The sequence below is a fragment of the Girardinichthys multiradiatus genome, chromosome 21 (assembly GCF_021462225.1).
Source record: "Girardinichthys multiradiatus isolate DD_20200921_A chromosome 21, DD_fGirMul_XY1, whole genome shotgun sequence".
Taxonomy (NCBI): domain Eukaryota; kingdom Metazoa; phylum Chordata; class Actinopteri; order Cyprinodontiformes; family Goodeidae; genus Girardinichthys; species Girardinichthys multiradiatus.
This window is the reverse complement of record NC_061813.1, coordinates 17,602,965-17,625,579: the sequence shown is the minus strand read 5'-3', so window position 1 is coordinate 17,625,579 and position 22,615 is coordinate 17,602,965. Positions and strand designations below refer to the sequence as shown.

The window sequence follows — 22,615 nt, the reverse complement described above, 5'->3', positions numbered from 1 at the left end:
GTGGCAGGACTTTGGGGTGAACGAGATCCACCCTGAGTACCTCAAGTCTCTGGATGTTGTGGGGCTGTCATGGTTGACACGCCTCTTCAAAATTGCGTGGCGGTTGGGGACAGAACCTCTGGACTGGCAGACTGGGGTGGTGGTCCCCCTTCATAAGAAGGGAGACCGGAGGGTGTGTTCCAACTACAGGGGGATCACACTCCTCAGCTTCCCTGGTAAGGCCTACGCCAGGGTATTGGAGAGGAGAGTCCAGCCGATAGTCGAACCTCGGCTTCAGGAGGAGCAGTGTGGTTTTCAACCCGGCTGTGGAACACTGGACCAGCTCTATGCCTTCTACAAGGTACTCAAGGGTTCACGGGAGTTTGCCCAACCAGTCCACATGTGTTTTGTGGACCTGGAGAAAGAATTCGATTGTGTCCCTCGCGATGCCCTGTGGGGATGCTCCAGGAGGATGGAATCGGGGGCCCTTTATTAGGGGCCATCCGGTGTCTGTACAAGCGGAACAGGAGTTTGGTCCGCATTGCCAGCACTAAGTGGAGGTGGCTCGGGCATCTATACCGGATGCCTCCTGGACGCCTTCCTAGGGAAGTGTTCCAGGCACGTCCCACTGGGAAGAGGCCCAGGGGACGGCCCAGGACACGCTGGAGGGACTATGTCTCTCAGCTGGCCTGGGAATGCCTTGGGCTCCCCTCAGAAGAGCTGGAGGAGGTGTCTGGGGAGAGGGACATCTGGTTGTCTCTGCTGAGTCTGCGACCCGGTCCTGGATAAAGCGGAAGACGACGAGTACGAGTACGAGTATTCATATATACTCAGACATACCAACACATTTAGCACAAATTGCATTAAAATTTAAATAACAACAAAAAAACATTCCTGACAACATTATTATCTCTGTGATAACTATTACATGGTTTTGGCAACAGTTTTTTTTTTCAATTTTTAATAAAAGTCATTAAATCATGTTTTACATTTTTTTGCTTTAATGTGTTCTAATACCTTGCCCATGCAGAAGAACAAATCACATTTCCTTTTTATGGCTAAGACATTTGTTTGAATGTGTAAAACAAAATTTCATTTAAGAAAAAGCTGTATTGACAACTTCATATAACCTTTTCAGGGTTTTTTCAGCCATTCCTAAGAAAATCTGCATGATAACTCAAAATCCTTTTTTCGCTAATTGTTAGTGGTTATCATCAAACTCTTGTGTCTTTTAAAGGGCAACAAAAACAACCCAAATAACCCCAATCAAAAGTTTACATAAACTAGTCTTCAATACAGTCTAATCCCCCCTTTAACATCAACGGCAGCTTGAAATCATTTGTAACAGTTGTGGGCAGTGGTGTTCCGATCGATCGGCCACCGATCATTATCTGCCGATTTCCATTAAAAAGTATGTAATTGACGTGTGCCGATCAGTGTCTTTCATTGCCAATTACAGAACCCGATCACATGTACCTCATACTTTGCAGTGTAGTGTAGCTCCCAATGTCCTACAAACTGCCCAAGCGCGCGGCGGCAAATCCTGAACAAACATGTCTGCTGTTTGGAGCTTTTATACGGTCTGTGAGAGTGATGTAAAGTTTGCGTCCTGCAACACATGCAATGGTAAAATACCTCGAGGGGGAAGCACGTCAAAATGCTTCAACACAACAAATTTAATACGACATTTAAAGAACAAGCACTTGGCGGAGTATGGTGAGTTTTCGAGGCTCACTGCAGAAAATGAAAAGAAGGCAACCGGAGCAGTCAGACAGCAGTTAACGCAGCCCACCATTGCCAACACTCGCTCGTATGAGCGTGGCAGTCAGAAGGCTAAGGAAATAACTCAAAAAATAATTGAATTCATCAGGCTAAATGACCAGCCTTTCTCCGTGGTGGAAGACGCTGGGTTCCGCCGACTGCTCTCACACTTGGAGCCCCGCTACGTGCTACCGGGACGTAAGTACTTCACAGATGTAGCCCTGCCCGAGCTCCACCAGACAGTGTACTCTCACTCCAACATCTCCTTAAAGAAGGCGTCTCATCCTCTTTAAGTTTCACGACTGATATATGGAACTCGGACGTCAGTCCTGTGTCGATGCTAAGTTTAACAGCTCACTGGATTGATTCGGATTTTCAACTTCATAAAGCTGTTCTGCATGCCCAGGAGTTTTCTGGTTCTCATACTGCCATAGCTTTAGCCACCACATTTGAGAAAATGTTTCAAACGTGGCATATTCCAAAGGACAAGATACACGTGATACTGAGAGATAATGCTAGAAACATGGTGAAAGCTATGATAGATGCTGGTTTACCAAGTTTGGGGTGTATGGCACACACCCTGCAGCTGGCCATCCATGAGGCAGTGCTGTCACAGCGCAGTGTAAGTGACATTATTGCCAAAGGGAGACGCATTGTGAGGCACTTCAGGCACTCCCCATTAGCGTATGCAAGACTTCAGAGTGTACAGAAACAACTTGGCCAGCCCACCAAAAGACTGCAACAAGATGTCAGCACTAGGTGGAATAGCACTTATTATATGCTCCACAGTCTCCTTGAGCACAAATGAGTATTGGGCGTTTACGCTGCTGACTTTGAGCTACCTGCAACCTTTACATCTTCTCAGTGGGAATTGATTGAAAACATGACAACACTGCTGGAACCTTTTGAAGAGCTGACTAAGGAAATATGCTCATCAACTGCATCTGCTGCTGATGTCATACCCTCTGTGATGGTTTTAAAGCATATTCTGACCAAAGAGACTGCAGCAGATCATGGTGTGAAGATAAATAAGGACACGTTGCTGGAAGCTGTCACCAAAAGATTTGCTGACATTGAAGAAGAGCCCCTCTACAGTTTGGCAACAGTCATAGACCCAAGGTGAGCTAATCATCATCAAAATAATGATGGATTAAAAAAAGCATTATAGAAATTATAAAAGCAACATAGTTACATTTTTTATTCTCAACTGGCCTGAAAATTAATGTGACCCCCTCCCCTAAAGGTACAAAGACAGATTTTATTCTGAAGGACTTGAGACCAAAACACACAGACTGCTTCTTGGTCTGATGACAGAAGCCGCTCAGAGGGATCCAAACCAAGAACATGAAGCTAACAGCACAGGGGAGCCAGCAGAGAAAGTGCCACGACCAGGATCTTTGTCTTCAATATTCGGTGAGATCCTGGCAGAAGAAACCCCACAGCAGGCTCACACCGACAGTCCAACGCCATCAGAGATGATAATCTACCTCTCAGAGCCACCCATCTCTCGGAGTGCATCATCATTGGAATACTGGAAAACTAATAAGGAACGTTTTCCAGACCTTGCTAAAGTAGCAAGAGCTTACCTGTCTGCACCATGCACAAGTGTGGAGAGTGAGCGCTTATTCAGTGCTGCATCCAACATTGTGGACGAACACAAGAATAGACTCATGACTGAAAAAGCTGAGATGCTTCTCTTTATTAAAAAGAACCTTCCCACAACGCTTACCAATAAGTAATAGGCATTTAGCATGTAAAAATGCTGTTCAACATTTTGCCTGTTCAAAGCAAATGCACTTTAATTTCACTTGCGCTGTTTTTCTGTTTCAAGATCTTTAAGACCATGTTAATGTTGTTTGAGTAGCAAATGGGCTATTTTATTTATATATGAAGCAACAGACCCATAGTATTGATTTGTTTAGTAAATTATAAGAAAGGTAAACATGTAGTTTTTTTCTGACAATCCACAACAGTTTGCTCATGCACTTATGACAGTTATTTGAATGCAACCTGCACTTGCCTTTGAACAATTCCTTTTTTATTTGACATAATTTGATTAAGGCAATGTGAGATTTATTTTTACTGCATTATTCGCCAAGAGGCTTAATGACTTAACTCTGTTAAAGATTGCATTACTGATAGCAGGTTTTCAGTTGTCCTTTTCGCTAAATATTTGCTGCATTGTGCCTACAAGTTTTTTGCATTTTTTATTTTGAAAAAGTAAGTAAAAACACATTTTTCATCTAAATTAAGGTGATTCTATGGTTCCTTTTTTCCACATCATGTAGCCAGTAGCCCTTATAGCTAAATTGAAAAATTTACTGCCAATCCATGTGATCGGTGATCGGCAATGATCGGAACTCATGGGTGATCGGTATCGGAATCGGCAGCAAAAAGCCTGATCGGAGCATCCCTAGTTGTGGGTAACCCCCTTTTTTTCAGATCATAAAGCTGTTCAGTCTTTATTCCGAAAACACTCCAGATTCTGTAAATGCCTGGGCTGTCTTTAATGATCTGCACGTTTGAGACATTCCCAAAATGGCTCTATGATATTGAGGTCAACAGAATGAGATGGCCGATTCAGAACCTTCACTTTTCCTCCTGTAGCAAATAATCGCCACGGTCAACTTGGCGTTGTGCAATGGATCACTGTCATGTCAGAACTTTCAAGTACATCATTTGCACAACTACAAGGCTGATGAAGACAAAAATATTTGCAGAAGTTTCTGGTAACATGTTGCTTTTATCCTGCCATCAATTTGACCATGTTAGTTTATCTATAGGCCTTGTGGACTAATCTCCAAGTGTAGTTGTGGCCAATAAGTTCTTTTTGTTCACATAAACATTTGGGGGTTTTCTCTGTGATGTTTGGCACATTGTAATTAGGCTACTTTGAGGCATTGGCGTAGTGATGGCTTCGTGCTGGCAACTTGACCCGCAGCCTTTTTTACTGAAGTACCTCCGAACTGTGCACCTTGAAAGAGCCATAGTACTTATTTCTGGTAGTTGTGGCTAAAATCCTTGTTGTCTACCTTAATGCGTTTTGATTTCAACTGAATCATTTACTTTCCACTTCTTAATTAAAATTTTAATACTGCTAATAGGCTTTTTCAATTCCTTGGATACCTTTATGTATCATTTTCCTGTCTGATAAAATTGAAAGACCTTTAATAATTATTTTGCTTTTCTCATTGCTCTAAATCCAACATCATTAGTGCATCACTGAATGAAACATCAGGAGTCTGTCAGGTGCCCAGATACCCATCGACTTTTTACACATAAAAACTAATAACACATGAGGGGCATTTAAGTAGGATCTGTTGTCATTATGATTCAAAAATAGAAAACACGACTGTTTGATCATCATTACTTTCACCTAACCGCCAACCGCGAGAGAAAGAAAAGTTTTTATCATGCACATTCTTTTACATTGGACACAGCAGGGGCGTTTTTAGGGTCTCAAAACATTGGGGGCTTTAGCCCAAATCCAAAATATTTAGATTTCAATAAGACAATTTATAGGTGATTTAAAATCAAAATAATATATGACATATTGTACCAGTTCTCTGTCTCGGCTGGTTTTAGACTGAATGTAAATTATTGTGAATCAAACAAAAAAGGTTTGCAATAATTTTACTTTTTATTTTTGTTAGAAGCTGAATGAAGGACAAGGACAAACAGAGTTTAGGCCTGATGAAAAACCATTTTGCTGAAGCAAATAATGACACATTTTGAGGTATTTTGAAAAGAACTTAATCTGAATTTTTGCTGACAAAAGTTTTTCTTAAACTCAGAGATGTTTACTTTGGGCCAGATAAATGTGCTTCTTTTGTCATCTACATAAATTACTTTTTTAAATGTTACATTCTCATCAAAGTGTTCCACTCCTGAGGCTCCATTGTTGTTATTCTTATGTTTCTGTTATGATTTGTGGGTGTTTTGGTGTTTTTGTTGGTCTTATTCACAGTTCAAGTTCTGAATCATATTTCTGTTTATTTTTCTGGTCATGTTTTAGTCTTGTTCATGTTTTGTCAAGTTTGGTTTTTGGTTCTGGTCATGCTTTAGTTTTTGTTTGTTTGTATTCAAGAGTCTCTGTTTTTGCTCCAGCCACGTTTTCCTCTGTCTGTTAATTAAAGTTATCCGGTTCACCTGCACCTAGTTAATCTGTCTTCTTGTTTCACCTTGTCACACTCCATATATACACACCTGTCCTGTTTATTCCTCGCAGAAACATTCTCAGATCATGCTCATTTCTTGTTTTGTGGATCATGCCAAGCCTGTCCTGCCTGTCCGTTTATTGTTTTGTTCCTGCTTCTTCTGAGATTGAGTTTTGGTGTTTTTTATTAAATCATTTTGCACTTACCGTCATGCTGCCTGCTAGTCTGCATTCCGGGGTCCTCTATCTCGCAAGCCCTAACAATTTCAAAAAAGGAAAGTGGTATAAAGTTGATTTTCCTAAATCTTAGTCAAATGGTAAAATCCTAAAACACATTTATTTTATTATGCCAAGAGCTTTCGAAACATTTTTATTAAAATTGTTCCTTCTTTTATGAACCTATTCTCTTTTATCGCCATCTTTTCAGCCCTTCATTCCACTTCTGGAGAACTCTGGCCTGCCAAAAATAATAAATGAAACATTTTTCAACACAGTCTTTTGTTCTGCACTGAGCATGTGAGACATTAGTTCAGTTCTTACTAATAAACACTTTGAGAGGAAAGGGTGTTAAGTTGTGGTGTTTAAAATATTGCATAGGGCCTCATCCTGGACCTTATCAGTACTAATATTACAGTTATTAATAACTGTATACATATGGTATGTATGTGTCATCCTTGTTTAATTAGTTTAGTTTATATAATATTTTATGTGTAATTCAGAAAAATAAAATAGTTAATAAATGGTCACTAATCAATGGTTCACCTGTGATTAACTACTTAGATCTATTTCGTAATTATACTGCATCTTTAAACCCAGAGCTGTATGTTTAGAATCAGCACAGAAGATATGAAAGAGAAGAGGGAGGCTTACTTTTACACTTTCTACTACGTCTTACTGGAACCAGGAGATATTTTCCTGGTTTATTGAGGAGCAGTTTATTCTGTCTACATGTAGACCTGGACTATAAGACCGGCTGCAGCAATAAGATGCAATGTGTTGATCTAAAGGACTTTTAATGTGTTCAGCTACGTTAGGATTAAATGCTTTTATTTTGACTGAAGTAAAGGACCAAATATTTTCACATTATGATGCAAATCTGGCTAGAACCTCACAGAGAAGGTTGCTACTGTTTTCTATCACAGATCATTTAACTTCACCTGTAGCTCAGGTGGAAGTTCCTCATCATGATCCTGAAGATGCTCATTAGAGTGAACCTCCACCTCATGTCTTGCTGGATGAATCAGTGATTATCTGTAACTTACAATTAGCCCATTCCGAGTCAGCATTCAGGTTTTACTGCTATCTTCGTCTGGGTTATACCGCTCTGCTTCCACCTGTTCCTGAACACACACCCACCAGTCTCCCCTCTACGGTTGGCACCACGGTTGCTCTGAAATGCGCCCTGTTTGAGCCGCTCAGTGTAACTTTTCACGTAATGAAAGGAGGCAGGTCGACCTGGAGTAAACTGCTGTTCCGTCTTCGGCTGTGCGCGTAGTTGCCCATACGTGGTCTCCTCCTTTTAAGTCATTGTCAGGTTAGGTGGAGCGGGACATGATTTTATGGAACACAATTGAAAAAATCGGATTGTTTTTAAATAAAAATGTGAAGTCCAATATCATTTTGTGGCTGCATCTTTTTGAAACTTCTAAATTTCTTCTATCAAGAAGTCCGGGGCTATTCCCATGTCTAACTACGCGCCTGGGACACAGTCGCTTAGTATTGACTGGAAAAATGGCTTGCGAGTGAAGTAGTAAAGACTGCTATTTCCGTCCAGCTCACAGAACACTCATCTGAAGCTGTGTAACTCTCAACGTCTTGGGCAAGTGCAGCAAAATGCTGATGAAAAATGTTTCGCTTTAAACCACTCTCTGACTGAGCACCCAATGGGATTCATAAATGGCAAAAGCCACACAGTGAAAATTACTGTCATTTAAAAGTGAGCTTTTGTGGAAACACTAATACTGACCATCCACTGAGAGTAATGGTACGGATTAGGTAGCCCACCAGTAATAAAAGTAATCCCCGGGCTTGCTTGCAGTGTCTGTGAAATCAATATCATTTTATTTACATCTAATGGAGAAAAATATACAGTCTACTTCAGGATTTTAAAAAAAAGCTTTCTGGGCCAGAGGCCCCACTGTGAAAACATCTTCCATCATCTAATGTCTGCAGAACAGGTCTGATTATCAGAAATAAAATCCCACAAACAAACCTGTAGCAGTGACCTATGCTCTAAGCTCTCTGCTTCCACATGTTTGGTCTATTTATACAGTGCAAGTTCACAAGAAAAGATATCCCAGGTAGCTTTATGTAAAAAGAAAACAGCGAAGAAAACAACGAATACAAATTCAACTGCATACAATCCAAATCAGTCCAAGTATTGTCCAGCTCAGTTTGGACTTTTCTGGCTCTTTTAATTTTGTAGTTTGCTTCTGAGCATGTGTATGTGCATGATGTCTTGGCAGCCGGGCATATTTTTTGTTGCTCTTATGATCAATTGTTTGTCTCTTGGCTTTTGAGTTTGTATCAACTTGTCTGTCTGCAATCTGCAGAGAAAAAGCCAGAGGAGAAAAGAGACAAGAGAGTGACAGAAATGTGTGTTTGTGTCTGCATGAGCTTTGCAATTTCTCAGCATTTTTTTACTTTTGGTAGTGGGGGCATCAGCAAACCCTTTTTTCCTCAATCCCTTTGAAAGCCTTTCTCTGACAGATAGAGACTTTTGCTCCAAATCTCTGGCACAGGCCCAAATATAGCAGATTTTTAGCCTAATTGGTGTAAATGACAGCATGCGGCCTCTTGTCTTACCAAATGACTAAAGCTTTTCAGTTTTAGCTGATTTATCGATCTAGAACACATTTAAAAATTTAAAATCTTGAGTTATAAACTTTACACATGCAGATGTATCACATATAACACAAGAAAATCAAAATTTACAATTAGAATCATTATTTATTCACTCTTCTATTTAGCTAGTCTTTAGCTAATAATAATAGAATCTCTTTATTTCTGTTATCTGGATCATTGAAGCTTCTATCAAGTCTTTTGCCATCAAACACTAAAGACAAAGGCAAGCCCTTGCAGACCCTTCTTATCCTTTGTGTCTGCTGCAAAAAGTACAGATCAGATAAACAGATTGGAGCTATAATTGGTGGTCGCAACAATATGTGGCAGTTCTTCTGAATGAAAGACTTACAAAAAGTCAGTGGCCTGTTTTATTTCCCATTTTTCAAGCAGTTTTATGATTGAAAGCCTTTTGAAACCCTCTTCTCACATCCAACAGACAACAGAACTGATGCACATCTGTCGTACGTACGTACGTTGTAAAAAATTCATGAGATGCACATTAACTAAGTTAATTTATATGCGGATAATATACACAGAGAGCTACTTGATGAATTATACACTACACATACAGCCCACAGAACACAGATGAGTGAAGTTGATGTTAGCCTGTGAGCTTGTCGTTCTAGAGTCTGGCTCTAATTGAAATTTGCATGGCTAACCCACGCAAGAGAACTAAAGAGTCTTAAAAAGCAGCAAGCCAATGATACTTCTAAGCTGTCTGGTGCCAAAGGAGCATCTCCAGTGTTCTGAGTTCTGTACATCCTCTTTCAAATCTATACATTCTGAAGAAAACTGGATGTGAGAGCAATCTGGTGGAAGGAATAAGTAGGTCAGCTCAAGAGGAAAATTCATCTAACAATCAACATAGAATTGCTGCTTCCACCTCATTTAGCAATCCATACCCTTAATTAACCTAATTCATTACTTCAGAGCTTTCATTTCAAGCAAGGCTAGCCAAAGGTCTTATTGGGCCTTAAGCAGAATTTGATTTGGGCCCCCTCTTCCTGTTAAGAACATCACCACTATTAACAGAGTTTCAGTACAAATTTTGTGGAATCTAAGAGAGGGGGCCAAGTTTAATTAAATGCAATGGTAAAATGCCTGCACTTGTGTAGTGCTTTATTTTGTCCAAGGACCCCAAAGCACTTTACACTTGAATCAGTTATCCACACATTCACACAGACAGTGGTAGGCTACATTGTATCTTCAGCTGCCCTGGGGCAGACTGACAGAAGCGGGGCTGTCATACAATCGGTACCACCTGGCCCTCTGACCACCATTAGCAGGCAAGGTGGGTGAAGTATCTTACCCAAGAACACAATGACTGAGACTGACGGAGTGGGGGTTCGAAACCTACTGATTACAAGACAAACCCCTACTACCTGAGCTACCGTCACCCCAGCAAACACGGATGATAAGTTATCATTTGCTGAGATGTATTTGTGAACAAGTCAGACTCAAATTAATGAAACTTGAAGCGTCAGATTCTAACAATAAAAAACAAAATTAAGATTATGCTTTGCACTTTCACAAACTAAACATGCCAATTCCTTGAAATCTTAAATTAAAAATTGGAACAATGTAAATTATTTTTAATTTACCTATGCTGAAACCATCAAATTTATTAGCCTTCTAATTCTTAATAAAACAAATATAAAAATGTTAGATTTATGGACTGTGCTAAACTTTGGGCACCAATGGGAGACCCCTGATGGTTGGGGGGGGGGGGGGGGGGGGGGGGGGGGGGGCTAAGTTTGCTTAAGCTTTGGGCCGGCTCAGAATTCAAGCTTCTAAAGTATACTGTTAATCTTTACATGCTCTCTGTTGTTTGGTAAGAAATCCTACATTTTCGGGGGAAACTTAAAAGCAAGAATGTTGTGTCCTGATCTCAGTGAGATAATGCTGAATGATTTTACTATAGTAACTTATTATCACAAAAAGCTGTTGATGTGGCTATGCAATCCAGTTGAGATGCAGTCGCATTTCAATCTGAATTCCTCCAAAGGGAGAACACCTGACCTAATAGTGCTGAGTTAACAGAGCATGTTTTGTTGTCAGGTGAACAGCTGTATATAACAAAGGATGCCCCAGGAGGAGGTGGGAATAAATAAAAATGCTGAATGCCAGGACGGAGTATATGCTGCTTACACTGACATGAGCTTTGCACTGAACAAGCACATTGTGTAGCTGAAGAGAAAAGCTTCCTTTGTTAGCTCAGGGACTGTGAAATGAAATCGAATAATGTGGATAGCAGAAGCGGAAGCTTGGCTGCGGGTGTATCTCTCCACTGTCAACACACATCAATAAGTGAACTAATAAAACACCCCATGGTCAAAACATGATTTCAGCTGCTGTTCTTCTTTCAGGTGCGCTGTAACTCTTGCAGCTAAATCCTCGCTGACCTTCTCTCCGTGATCTGTGTATTACAGGTGGATGTGGGTTCCCTCATGCATCCATTGTTTATTCAAGAACAACCCTTACCTGACATTTGGTCTTTCTTATTTGGTGACCACTTGCTTTCTTTTTAATATTAATCTTCATACATCAGAGTGGACACAAATCTGCCACTCCCCCCTTCAGACACCCTTTTGATCATGCAGGGCAATAAAACAAAAAATCTCAGTTCATACGTGGTCTGATGCTTATCTTTTTACATGATTTCCATTATATCCATTTCTCCAGATGGGAGGAAAACCTTGATTGGCAATGGAAGTAGCCACAGTTGATAAGGATCTGAGAGTGCTCCTGATGGGTTGCTGATTCAATCACAGGCATTTGGATGGGCATTTAGCCCACTTGGCTGACCTGAAGCTTTTAGGAGAGAAAGACCACTATGTGTTGATCAGGGGATGAAAGAGGTTAAAGACAGTTTGAGAAGATAGAAGAAATTGTTTATTTCTGAAAATGTATCTAATAATATTGCCTAAATTTATGGCAAATGACTATTTTGGAGTCACATTTAGCAGTGTTAGCTATATAATCTCAGTGTTTTCCACTAAATGACCCAACAGATTTAATTGCTAAAATCAGTTTGAAACATATACTGCCAGCTGCTGTAATGAGGGTGAGTACTTCAGCAAGTTGCTGTTGCCAGTGACAACATAATGTGATACTGGTAAAAGCATTGCTGTAAACACTTACAGAAAGACCAACTGTGTTAGTGTAATGCAACCCAGTGGTTAATCATGCCAATTTGTTTTGTATAAATTCTGAAAAAGGTGCTGACTGTTTGTTGGAAGTACATGAAAGATTGACTAAAATACCATCTCGATTCCTCTTGCATGTTCTTTCTATTTCTATTTCATTGTTGTCTAGTATCTTTAGTAAAGCCTGCCTTGCAAAGCAAGCTGGATTTACTTTTCAGCTAAATGTTATTCAGTGCAAATGATAGGAAAAAGAGTTACATTTCCCTCTTAATGAGGCCCAGTGTCAAAAATTATTAAAATTGGGTAAATTCTTACAAGTTCAATATCAGACTCAATACTGACATCACTCTTCGATTGTAAATTGAGCTGAGGTCACCGATTCAGACGTTATTGTCCTATGATGTCACAGGTCATACTTTGACAGATTTTTACTCTAGATGTTTAAGCTTACAGACCAACAAAACTTTTATAAAGTTAATGATATTTTAACAATTTTTCAAATATATCAAAATGTAGTTTTTAGGTTTCGCAGATTATATAAGGTTTAAATTGGCAGAGCTTGCTCCATTATTCTCTAATAAAAAATGTAAAAAAAACAAAAACATTACCGTCATATATTCTTGACTGCTTTTCAATAAAAGCTACCTTTATATTGAGTTGTTTGGTGCAACTTCTCTCACAAGATTTGGTGTAGTAAGCATTTCAGTCTACAGCAATTACGTTTTTCATCTACCGTTAGCCAATTTCCACAAATGTAGAACACAGAAAGGTGATGAACTTTTACCAGAAGTCATGGCCCACCAAAATGACTCCAAGAGTCCATCAACGACTCATCTAGTAGGTTAATAAAACTAGAAAAACTGCTGAACAAAAATAACAAAGCTGTCTGTCTCAGATTCATCACAAAAAAATCAAATCTTCAAGATTTTGGTAAAAGAAAATAAAAATTCTGTGGCCTGACGAAACAAAGTGGAACTTTAGTGTAACTAACAGCAATTCAGAAAGAACCATCAAACAGGGTGGTAGTAGTGTAATGATTTGCAGCTGCTTTGCCTCTTCAGACCCTGGAGGATTTGCTGTAATTGATGAAACCATTAATTCTGCTTCCTACCATAAAACCCTGAAGGAGAACATCTAGCCATGAGTTTGTGACCATAAATGCAGTTGCACTTGCATTCTTCAGCTGAACAATGATCCAAAGCACACCAGCAAGTCCAATTCTAAATGGTCCGAAAGTAATCAAAATGAATGTTTTGGGAGTGGCCAACAGAAATTATAGATTTAAATTTGATTGAGATTCTGTGGCATCACTCTAAACAGTTGACTAATGTCTGAACACTAATGTGGCTGAATTAAAACAATTCTGTAAAAAAGAGAGGGCCAAAGCCCCTCCACAGCAATGCAAAAGACTCGATCTTGATAATGAGATCGGGTTGTAATCCAAAACTTCTGAAATGGCACGTCTCTACTTTTGAGATGATGTAGTAATCAATGTAACAGATCTAAATAAACCAGACTTGCTGAAAGGTACTTTCATTAACTACAAAAAAATGTTTTCTATAGTAACCTATTTATTATATAGGGGAAATAGATGAGGCATAACTATTTATATATTTCCTGACGTGCAGAGCAGAAAATCTAATTTCTTCTGTTCTTTGACAATCTTCAGCAAAGACTTTATGACTGCCAGACGATCATCTATAGTCACTGGTGCCCCTTTTATCCAGCTGCTGAATACCAGCTATACTGTTAAATGCATGTGTGCAGTGAGCAGGCTATATCATGTTTAAGTCCTGTGTCACTCAACCACATCATGTCTCCAAATCTAATAAAAGTCACAAAAACAAGCCGGGCACTGAATACTCTGCACGCATTGTCTTTGGAGAAGGTGGAATAATTTTATTATGTGCTTACTTATCTTCCTGGCACATTTGCAACTCATATGTCCACCTTGTGTAAGACTTGCATATTTACAATAACAGCAAGAAGAGGAAATATTATTATTACTCAGTATCATAAGTCTCTGGCTCCAGGTGTAACGGGCATAGCTGTGTAGCAGCTAAGACTTTCCTATCTTTCAGGTAGCACATAGGAGCTGAAGGCTTAGAAACACAGGTCTGAGTGCTGGCTGTATCTTCACAATGGGAGTAGGCTGTCTTGACTTAATGTAAATGCACATTCTGCTCCTGTTTAGATCAATTCTGCAGTGAAATGTGGGATAAAAGACAGGAAAAGAAGCAAGCACATGCTCACCCACACACACTCAGGCACAGGTGTTCATATCTCATCAAACATATCATTACTCACTTGACCAGCCAGCGAGATAATACCATGTTGCCATTGCTGCGACTAGAGATGAGGCTGACAACAATACACCCAGGCTGCTTTTTGCCATGTAACATGTCATTATGCCAAGTCTTTCTTGTCTTTCCCTCAGACATCGGCTCTTGCGTTTTCTCTAATTAGCCAACACATAAGGTCCTTTCAACTCTGGCATTTGCTGCAAACTATATTTTATTTAACCATCTACAAAAATCAGAGCACACCAGCCACAGTGAGGAAGCTTTCTAATTACTTTTTCACAAACAGATTTCACCTGATGGGTCAAAGAATGAACAGACGGGAAGTAATCCAGACAACTCAATACAGAGAATGCAAAAAAGAATTAGACTGAACTGCATGCAGCAGCACACATTTCCACATTTTGTCATGTTACAAACACAAGCATCAATCTATTAGTGACAAATCAACACAAAGTACTACATCTTTCAATTCACATTTGTGACGAGGAAGAAAAATGATACATGGCATAGTGGGCATATGCTTTCAGCCCATTTTACTCTGATATAACTAAATAAACTTAATTGTAACCAATAAACTTCAGAAGTCACCTTATTAAAAAATCTAGAGAGAATAAAAATAAAAACTCACATACAAAAACCAAGACTTCAACCATAGCATCCTCAATTCTAATAAACACTTGCAGTTATAAACATCTGACTGGCACTAGCCCTTATTGGTATTTTAAGGAGGATTTCTTTATGACAGATCAACACAAATGGGTTCATAGTTGTGGGGTGGATTGTTAAGGACACATTAATATCAAAAATTAAAATGAAATAAAATCTAAAAAGGTCTGTTAAGAAACGTTTGATGGATGGATGGATGGATGGATGGATGGATGGATGGATGGATGGACGGACGGACGGACGGACGGATTCGTTCATTCATTCATTCATTCATGCATAATGTGGACAAGGTTAAGAGGTATTAAACTTTTGCAAGGCACTGTATGAGCACAGCAACAGCACTCACACACACAACCTCTAAGCTTAGGCCACATTTGAAATGCAATTACAGATCTCCATACACATTAAAAGGTCAAAATTATGCATATTCATATCTGCAACAAATCTGTCATTACACCAGTCAAACATGCACACGCCAACTCAAGGCTACCTTCCCGCTATTTGTCTGGCAAATCAAGTTGATCTTTGCTCCTGCAACCGTCTCTCTTTGCTGCTCAATTAACTCTGGCAGATGTGGCTAGCTGAGCCAATTATTAATTCAGATTTGCAAGTGCAGGGTGACAGGCACACATATGATGTCATGGCTAGGCAACCATGGGCAGATTCCCTTACTCACCTGCATCCACCTCATCCACTTGTTTTGTGCTACATCACCTGTTTCTGAAGTCCTGCTTTGCCTCGTCCCTTTCTTCATGTAATCACTTTGGTCTGTAAAGCTAACAAAAGAAGGGATGGTGGATGGATAACGAAGTGGAGGAAAAAGGAGGAGGGCAGTGGGCTGACAGAGGGAGTCCCATCTGCAGCAAGCTCATTAGAAGATGGGAGGAGAGTCACACTGGTAGGCATGCACACAGCCCCCTCTCTGTGTCTGCTTCTCTCTCTTTCAGTCTCTTGAACACATATTGCTGCTTTTTCTGGACTCGTTCCGACACATCATTGCCTCCTCCATATTTTAGTGCTTTCCTCCTGCTGCACTCCTCAAACTCCCTCTCCCATTAATCACTATGAAACACAACACAGAGCATTAGAATAGTTTTACCTTTTACCACCCTGCAGAACTTGTGAGGTAATATATCACAACTAAATGCATTGTGGCAACACGGAGCTTTGAGATGTCAGTCCAAAGCATTGTTAACCCTGGACAACTCATTATCTCTTTCCTTGAAAACTAATATGATCCATACATAAAAGGAAGATTAAAGGCCCAACAAAAGGTGAAGGTGCTCTTTTCGGGATAAACATGTTTTCTGTTTGTGCAAAGGAAATCCTGTAACAATGGTACATGGACTTCATTTGTCATACGTAATCTCTGAAAGTGACTAAAAGTGTTTTTTTTTTAACGAGCACAATATGCCAGCTGTATGATCCATTCTGCTCAGTCATAATGTAATAACACTTCCCACTGACCTTTCATATGACAAACAGTTTCCATATCTTTTCTGGCTTTAAAGTAAAGGTCAGCAGATGGTGAGCAAACATCAGTGGAGCAGGCACTCACTTAAAGAGGAGCTCATGTCATATCAGCAGAAAGCTTAGAAAAGTTTTTTTGCCAAATTAAAAATGGCATTGTTGTCCTTATAATAACTTAAGATTCTTTCTGAAAAGCTAAAAGAGAGACAGAACTTTAAGGCTTTTCACATGTTATAGATTCTCTGTCCACCTTAAAGGCAGGGCCTTGGATTTTGAGGGAGAAGAATTTCCTAAAATGTACCCCACTGTGCAATTCTGGAAACAACCAATAGGGCCACCAAGGGGTCTTAGGAGGACAATGATCACCCCTATGAATTTGCTATGCATCTGCATCCAGACTGGTTATTAGTTATGAAAGACAAACTCTTTGAGCAGCTTTGATGGCTTACACTTGACGATTCCTGTTCTATGAATATAATTACTAAAAATAACTGCATCAGAAGGTGATTTCCCAAAACCATAGTATTTTCAAATAGCCACGTGAAAGCAGCACCATAAAACTCCTAAAGGTGTGTAGACACTTGAACAAGGAAGCATGTGGATCATCTGCTCCCCCTCCACTTGTTCATTCAAACAGATCTCCCTGTAATCAGTCAAGCTCAATAAGCCTTTGTTAATTCTAATTTTAATTTAACCAACCAAATAAAACTTAAATATTCATGTTGAAAAATGACACAATATACAATTTCACTGAATTTTAAAAAGCAAAATCTGGTGCCAAATTGAAAAATTTCATGCAGATTTGCTCTAATCTACACAGGTTGAAAATTATGCAAGCATTGTCCGATATATACTTACACCTCCACTAATGTGTGTATAAATGACCCTTAGCAAGTTGCAGAGAAAGCCCACAGTTTGTGTTGCCTTCAACAAGTTTCAGACTTGTTTGTGGTTGGATATTTAAGAACTCTTCTGGGTAGAAATGGTTCCACATAGCCCATCCATTTGTTGAATGTTTGAAGTCTTGTTTAATGTTAACCTGCTTCATCCTTTCCAAATGTAGTTTTGATGTGCTTGGGATAGTTGTCCTGTTGGAACACACATTCCCATCCAACTTTTTTGTGCCCAACTGCCATCTCAAACAGTAGGAATTTGGTTAAGTTGTTTAGGATGAACCCAGATGGGATGCTCAGGTCTATCATTAATTGGAAGGTGCTAAAACACCTATGATCACTGTCCACAGCAAAGTGAGGTTTAAATTGAGAGGGTGCAGGACCAAGAAAGAAGTGTCTTTTCCACAATCAGCACCTTCATACTCAACTGGGATTGTCAGTTGCTCCACATGGAAAAGGCAAATGCCTTCTGGAGAAAAATGTGTTGGTCACAGGAAATAAAGTTTGAGCTACTATGACAAGAAGAATGTTTGGAGGAGTCAAGATGAGGCTCTCAAACCTAAGACCTTTGTAACAACTGTCATGCATGGTGGTAGGTCTGTTTTAATTTTGAGTGTCTGTTTTTATGCCAACAGCCCTGGTGCACTGCATAAAGAAGATGGAATAAGGAAGACAAGAAGTTGTTCAGCTTCACCACAAATCAACAACTTGAACACTTCTGTGGATTGTGCTTAGATGAAGAGTCTATAATTATGTAAGAATTTTGTCAGAAGCTTGTTGAAAGGGACACAAAGTTTGTGGCTTTCCTATGTCTTCGTATTTGAACCTTTATGCATAATTTCAACCTTGATTGAATGATTGAAAATACACTATAATCTCAAATTCGTGGAATCAGTTTTTCTTTTTAAAATTCATGAAAGTTGCATGTTGTATAACCATTAAACCATGGAAAAATAAGTCCAAATGCATTGTTGAAAGCCCAAGATTAATGACATGAAGGGTGTATGTAAACTTCTGACCAGCAATGTAAATGTCATTGCTGTCTGTCTTTTAAATATCACAACTCTTATCTCAATGTGAATTAAATCTAATAGTCCGAGCATTAACACTAAAGAAATCCCCACTAGGTTGCATTATCAATGACCCACATTGGCAAATTTGATCAAAAATCTCACCTAAAAAACTAAACTAAAATATATACGAAAATATATCTGATCAGTCTATAAACACAGCACTTGCAAATGTGGTTTTAAATGTTTATTGGTGCAAAACATCAATGTAATCTTTTAGTAGTTTTAGCATAATCCAAATATTGTAAAAGTGACTAATCAAACTTTTTAGTCACTTAAGTATCAACTTGTCTGATTAAAGATCAAATTTTGGCGGCCAAATAGCATCCAGTTTAGTCCCATGACTATGCAATCGATAAAGTCTGAGGGTGTGGATTAACAGTCAGGTAGCTGCCTGAGGCTAGATAACATCACACAAAGTGAGGCGTTGGCAGATAGATAAAAAAACAAAAAGCAAATAACTCAGCTCGTTGGCATCAAAATGTTAAACATTTACTCTTCTGACAGATCTATTGCTTTGATGCTTAAATTGTAGAAGTTATACAGAATGTCCCACACAAAGAAAAGAAGGCATATTTGACATCTGGCTTGATAATCTCATTTGTGCAGTTGAATTTATCCATTTATATTCCAACACAATAGTTTTTTTGGTAGTTTTTTTCATAAATGTTTCAGGGGTATTTCTAAATCAACTTACAGATGAAGCTTGAAGTGAAGCTTTCTTGCATCTGTGATTAAGGCCAGAAGTTGGATAACCATAAGGCCTCATTATCTTTTGGTTAACGACCAGGCTTCATTGAATAACAGAAACACTGGATATGGCAAAACATCACAGTGAAATGTGAAAGATTGGTGTTCTGAGTAATTTTAATGTTTTGAGCACAGTTAGGAGCCCCATGTATACACAACTTTAATATAATTTGATTACATTCTAAAAAATAACGCCTTCACTGCTGCTTTTTATTCCTTAAAGACAAAAATCAAGGCTAAAATAATGAATATCTCACAGTTAGCTCAGTGTTTGCTGACCTGACAAATAGTCAGCCTTGAGCACCGGATGTGATTTAGACAAAGATTGGTCATACACCACCGAACCTCCCTTTAAATCTTTTTTTTTTTTGACGATTAAATATATCCATGTTCATAACATATGCAGCATTTTCTAAATCCTTCCTGACCCTGTTCTGGAGGACAACTATAATTCAAACTCTTCCCCTAACATCAGCGTTATTCAGTATGTAAAAGCAACTGCTGGACCAGCTCATCACAGCAGCTTGTTGGACTGTCGTCAGCACTCCATCCCGTGGTCGCCTGACAGTATCCCCTCCGTCCGATCAATACGCACTGGTGGCTAGCCTTCCTCCCCTCTTTTACTCTCTCTCCCTCTCCCTGGCAGCCACAGTAGAAAGACTGTTCTGTTCTGCCAGCGCAGCATAGTGATTAGGCATTAGGCCTGCGCTGCTGTGTGAATTTGCTTAATCTGTGTCCGCGATGAAGGACGAGGCTTTTCATGCCCACTGGAGACATTTACGGAACATAAAAGAAGCTAATCTTTAGGAAATTTGGAAAAGGGGTGAAGAGTCTATGCTTCTGGTTAAAGGAGAGAGATTGCACAGGAATTGTTGAGACAGTTCCCACATTGATAGCTCCTTTGTAATGCTCCTTATCCTTTAACAATAAAATGATCAGATCAGAATTTCCTTGAAGATGTGTTGCTCGGGGGGTAGTAGTAGGGTCGTCCTTTGAAGTACTAGAATAGTACCAACATGCTGTTTTTAAGCAGATTGAGAAGCTTTGACCTCTTACACCATCATCATAGGTCAATTTAAGGATAACCTCAGGTGATTGCATTCTCCTTACCTCACAGCTGCTTACCTGGCAGGGAGAAAGTTGCTTTATCTGCAGATCTCAGCCCAAAGTTTATAGCAACACAGGACAAAGGAACAGAGGGTTTGATCCTATAAAGAGCATGCCCTTTAGTAGCACTGTTTTCTCTCCTCTCGTATCTGTGCATCAGCTGTCAATCACTCTGTGTTCCAGGATCTGATAAGCACCCGTTTTAACATGAACCTGCATCATGCCCTCACAGCTGAGCCCTCCTCCTCTCCACCACATCATCATCTAAATATACTGTATGTCCTTGACAAACCACCAGGGCTCAGTCCCCCTCCTGGAAATGTCTATTGATCAAAGCACAAGCAAAGTGGGTAAAGGTACAGCATCTTAGCTCAGCTTTAATCTGCCTACAGATCCATACACATTTCAGTGAAACTTTTCAGCCTTAAGTAACATTAACCGGGTTATTAATTATGACAGCACGCTATGCCAAGACTTGAACAACACTTCTAACTGAATGAGGCTTTGAAATTAATTTAGTCAACTGGAAGCCCTGAATAAGCTATTTCTTTTATTTACATTGTGTCTTCTGAGGCTTTGGAGGACTTTTAGCACAACATGTAGATTTAGGTCAGCAGCCATGTGGAGCCAAAAATCTTGTGTCTTGAACAATATGAGCAAATTTGGACCAATTTCACTGAAATGAGCTTCACAGCAAAGCTGTTTAAAAAACAAATTAGCACCATGCACACACGAACGGTGTCTCCAAATTGTCCCCAGCAAATGATCCTGAACTCAGATCAGATTTCCAGAGCATGTCAGGACTGTAAGGAGGGACCAAACAGCAGACTTCAAACACACGCGTTTGTTGAGCAGACAGCTTCTTTGTAGTTAATCTCATTCAGTATACAGCTGAGAGATAGGAGCGGTGACTTACCCAAAGGTTTTGGCCGCTTACAAGCTTCTCCTAGTTCGCCTACTGTCCCAAACCCGCCCCTTTCCCAAGTCAATCCGCAGTGTGCTCAGATCAGATCAAAACGGAAAGGTGCGCCTCTTCGTTGCGTCCTGCGACCACAGTTGCTGTGGCTAGAAGGACCATTTGCCGGGATGCTGTGTGCAGGTGGGGTGCAAGGCTAAAGGCATCCGCAGGGAGGAGAACAAGGGGGGATGCGGTGGACGCAGGTGAGAAAGAAAGAAGAGATGAGCCGTGTGTAAAAGCAGGGAAGAAAGAAAGAAAGAAAGACGGATAGGCAGGAGCGCAGCAAAGCACCGCAGCGACACAGAGGCAACGCCACCGGAGAGGAGGCAGACAGAGGCGCTCCGTCTCGCTCTCACCCGTCACTCGCGCACATGCGCGTGCACGCAGCATTGGTTTTATAGAAGGATACAGGGCGACATCTTCAGGCTGGAAGTAAGAAGGGCTGGGAGACGCCTAACGCACATAACACCCTTTAAAAGCTCTTAATGCGTAGATCGTGATTGCATTGTTCTGTAACACAACAGGAGTCAGTTAAGCCAATCAAGAACTGTTTCCCCGATTTGTGCCGAACATGTGTATAATTTATATACACGTCTTTACTATTCTATTAATTTGACTGATCAAAATATACCTGATCCAAGATCCTACAACAAAACGTAAACAAATAGTTAAATCCTAATTCTAATACTGAGCAGAAGGATCCCATCATATGACTTTGAGGGGGATCCTGAGCACAAAATACTACATCACAACTCCTTACACCCCCCATCTATGTTTTGGCAGACTCCCATTTCCCAGCCCCCCTCCTACACACTCCATGGCAACCATATCCCAGTTGGGGTTGTAACGATGGTATTATCACCTGACCTACTCCATCATCTTTCTGCAGCCCCAATTCACCTCTGGATTTCTCAGTATTTTCCACCCCCACCCGTCTTCTTAAGGCCATCGTTTGCTGAGTGTTTCAGATATGTGGCCATATCATGTCAGTGCTGCTGACTCAGATGGGTTGAGGGCGGACTTGCTCTTTCTTTCCTTCTTTTTTTTTTTTGCTTTCCTTGGGCTAGATTTTTTTTTCTCTTTTTCCATTTTTTTTTTCATAATAGACTTTTAAAGAAAATAATTGTATGCTTTCTAACCAACCTGCCGGTTCCTACGGCAAATTAATTGATTAATCCAAGCCATCACTTCACAGTACATGTGAATAACAAAGGCAGAGTGGTATTGAAGGTGTGATTAGTGGTGATATGCATGGAGGGAAATGAATCGGAAAGCTAACATTTAAACAAGGCAGCATGGCAATTCCGAATAAGTACCTCAGAAAAATCCTAATGAAATTTTTTCTGTGACTCAGCATTGACGGCGTTAAATATCATGTCAGAAATAAACGCTTCTCACGTTGTCCTATTTCATTTCTATTGTGGAGGTAGGTTAATGTATATATAGAGATGTGTAAACAGATGTATAACATCTAATGTCAGGAAAGCCATATTATATCCACAATAATGTTTT

General features: G+C 39.9%; 2 protein-coding genes across 8 annotated transcripts in view; one reads left to right on the top strand and one right to left on the bottom strand.

Annotated features, from left to right (window-relative positions):
* The window catches only part of ctnnd2a (catenin (cadherin-associated protein), delta 2a), a 363,719-nt gene extending 342,072 nt beyond the window's left edge, over positions 1-21,647 (bottom strand). For 2 of the 7 annotated variants that reach the window (XM_047350525.1, XM_047350526.1), the window contains exon 1: positions 21,062-21,502. The gene's annotated coding sequence lies outside the window, so the exon portion shown is untranslated. Of the gene's footprint in view, positions 1-21,061 lie in introns of all 7 variants that reach the window. The other 5 variants (XM_047350531.1, XM_047350532.1, XM_047350528.1 and 2 more) reach the window with 5 other exon arrangements.
* On the top strand, positions 2,264-3,479 carry LOC124858510 (zinc finger BED domain-containing protein RICESLEEPER 3-like). Its single transcript, XM_047350579.1, has 3 exons — positions 2,264-2,362; positions 2,723-2,859; positions 2,984-3,479. Exons 1-3 carry the CDS (start codon positions 2,264-2,266, stop codon positions 3,477-3,479), a joined length of 732 nt encoding a protein of 243 aa, XP_047206535.1.
* Positions 21,648-22,615: the final 968 nt, after the last annotated feature.

What these genes read in the sequence shown, in the direction of transcription:
- LOC124858510 (XM_047350579.1), top strand. Translation starts at nt 2,264, where the DNA reads ATGGTGAAAGCTATGATAGATGCTGGTTTACCAAGTTTGGGGTGTATG. An exon ending in CAGTGCTGTCACAGCGCAGT is followed by an intron (nt 2,363 to 2,722) that starts GTAAGTGACATT and finishes ATGGTTTTAAAG; the next exon opens with CATATTCTGACCAAAGAGAC. An exon ending in GCAACAGTCATAGACCCAAG is followed by an intron (nt 2,860 to 2,983) that starts GTGAGCTAATCA and finishes CCTCCCCTAAAG; the next exon opens with GTACAAAGACAGATTTTATT.